The following is a 1,454-nucleotide window of genomic DNA, read 5'->3' as shown; positions in this document are numbered from 1 at the left end:
AATATCTGGGGATTGATTTTTTTTTTAATGTAAAAAAAAAAAACCAACAAAAAACCAAGCAAATTCTTGCTTTATAAGAGATTTTTTTTCCCCATTTTCTTTTAGACCTGGTCCCTTCTGATTGGTTTTTACATTTCCTGCTGGTCTTGACAAAAATCCTCTCTGCAGTAGTGGAATTTATAATTAAAAATGCAACATTCTCTGGAAGTAACATCTGCAACACTATATAATTCTTCTTCAGTGTAACTCACATTAACACTAGGTGCACTTACAATATTCAGTCAGGTTTGGTTTTTTTTTAATTATTGGATAAGGAAATCTATAATATTAACACTTCAGCACATTAAACAAACATACCAATTTCCTACAACAGAAACTTCTGCCTTTGGACTACATGAAAATGCACCACCACAAATGAAAAGACAAAATTTAGTCAGGAAAGAAGGACATTTCTCGGCGAGGAAGGTCGCTAGCACGAGCAGTTCTGCTGCGAAGGGGGTGGGTTGTCTGTGAGTCGCATGGTCCTTCCAGAAGTGCCCCTGCAAGGGTCTGATTCTATACTCTCCGACATCTTTTCACAGATTATATCCACGAGACGCTCAAACACCTGCCTTACGTTGATGTTTTCTTTGGCACTAGCTTCAAAATAGTCAAAACCTGTGAGAAAAAGTGGGAGGGGGGAAAAATAAATAGAAACTCATGATAATGGAGATGTTTTTTAAAATGCTAACCATTTTTTTCAGAATTCACTTTACGAAAACAAGACATTAGCCAATTCTTAAGCTCAGTTGATTCCCACAATCTCAGAATACTGAGCAGAAATACTAAAATTTATCAAGCATCAATACGAGTCAAAGGCATAAATGGGTCCTTACCATAAACACACCTGCAGATGATACAGCTCTGAACAAACCCAGGACAAGGGAGTTGAATTCTCCCACTTACATCAGTGAAGACCCCCCGGGCTGCAGCTGCTGATGACATGCCACTAACCGCTAATGTTTGGAGGGCCCTTCCTGGGCTCCACACGCCCCTGCGCCACAGGGCCAGGCTTACTCTACGAACCACTACTGCAGTCTGGCAAGAGCAGAGACCAGAAAGAGAAGCAAGATTGTGGTTGTATTCCTTCAACTGACCAACTGACCAACTTCTGCGCGTGTGAACAAAGTGCTCCGTGACTTTGGTCTTGTTTTTTCCCATTCTTTGTCTATTTAGACAGAAAGCTCTTCAGGGTGATTAACAGTTGCACAGCACACATCACAACGGAGCACCTGTCCTGAGAAGGGACATTTAGCACTGCTGAATTACAAATAATGTGCACCTCCTACAGAGTAATTTAAGTGTCCAGTCTAGCTGCAGTGATGAATACAGATTTTCAAACGCAGACCGTTTCTGATTAAAAAAAAACAAACCCAAAAACCACAAACAGCAGCGAGGCTGGAGTTACACCAAGG

At 40.9% G+C, this 1,454-nt stretch overlaps 1 protein-coding gene across 1 annotated transcript in view; it reads right to left on the bottom strand.

Annotated features, from left to right (window-relative positions):
• Window positions 1–210: 210 nt before the first annotated feature.
• LOC104627779 (ras-related protein Rab-3B-like) overlaps window positions 211–1,454 on the bottom strand; it is a 46,200-nt gene continuing 44,956 nt past the window's right edge. The window contains exon 4 of the mRNA XM_010296151.1: window positions 211–657. Within this exon, the coding sequence (XP_010294453.1) occupies window positions 470–657 (188 nt within the window). The 3' untranslated portion in view covers window positions 211–469. The remainder of the gene's footprint in view (window positions 658–1,454) is intronic.

Source organism: Phaethon lepturus, unplaced genomic scaffold (genome assembly GCF_000687285.1).
Source record: "Phaethon lepturus isolate BGI_N335 unplaced genomic scaffold, ASM68728v1 scaffold12581, whole genome shotgun sequence".
Classification (NCBI taxonomy): domain Eukaryota; kingdom Metazoa; phylum Chordata; class Aves; order Phaethontiformes; family Phaethontidae; genus Phaethon; species Phaethon lepturus.
Note: the sequence above shows the minus strand (reverse complement) of the source record. Positions and strands in the feature narration are given on the sequence as shown.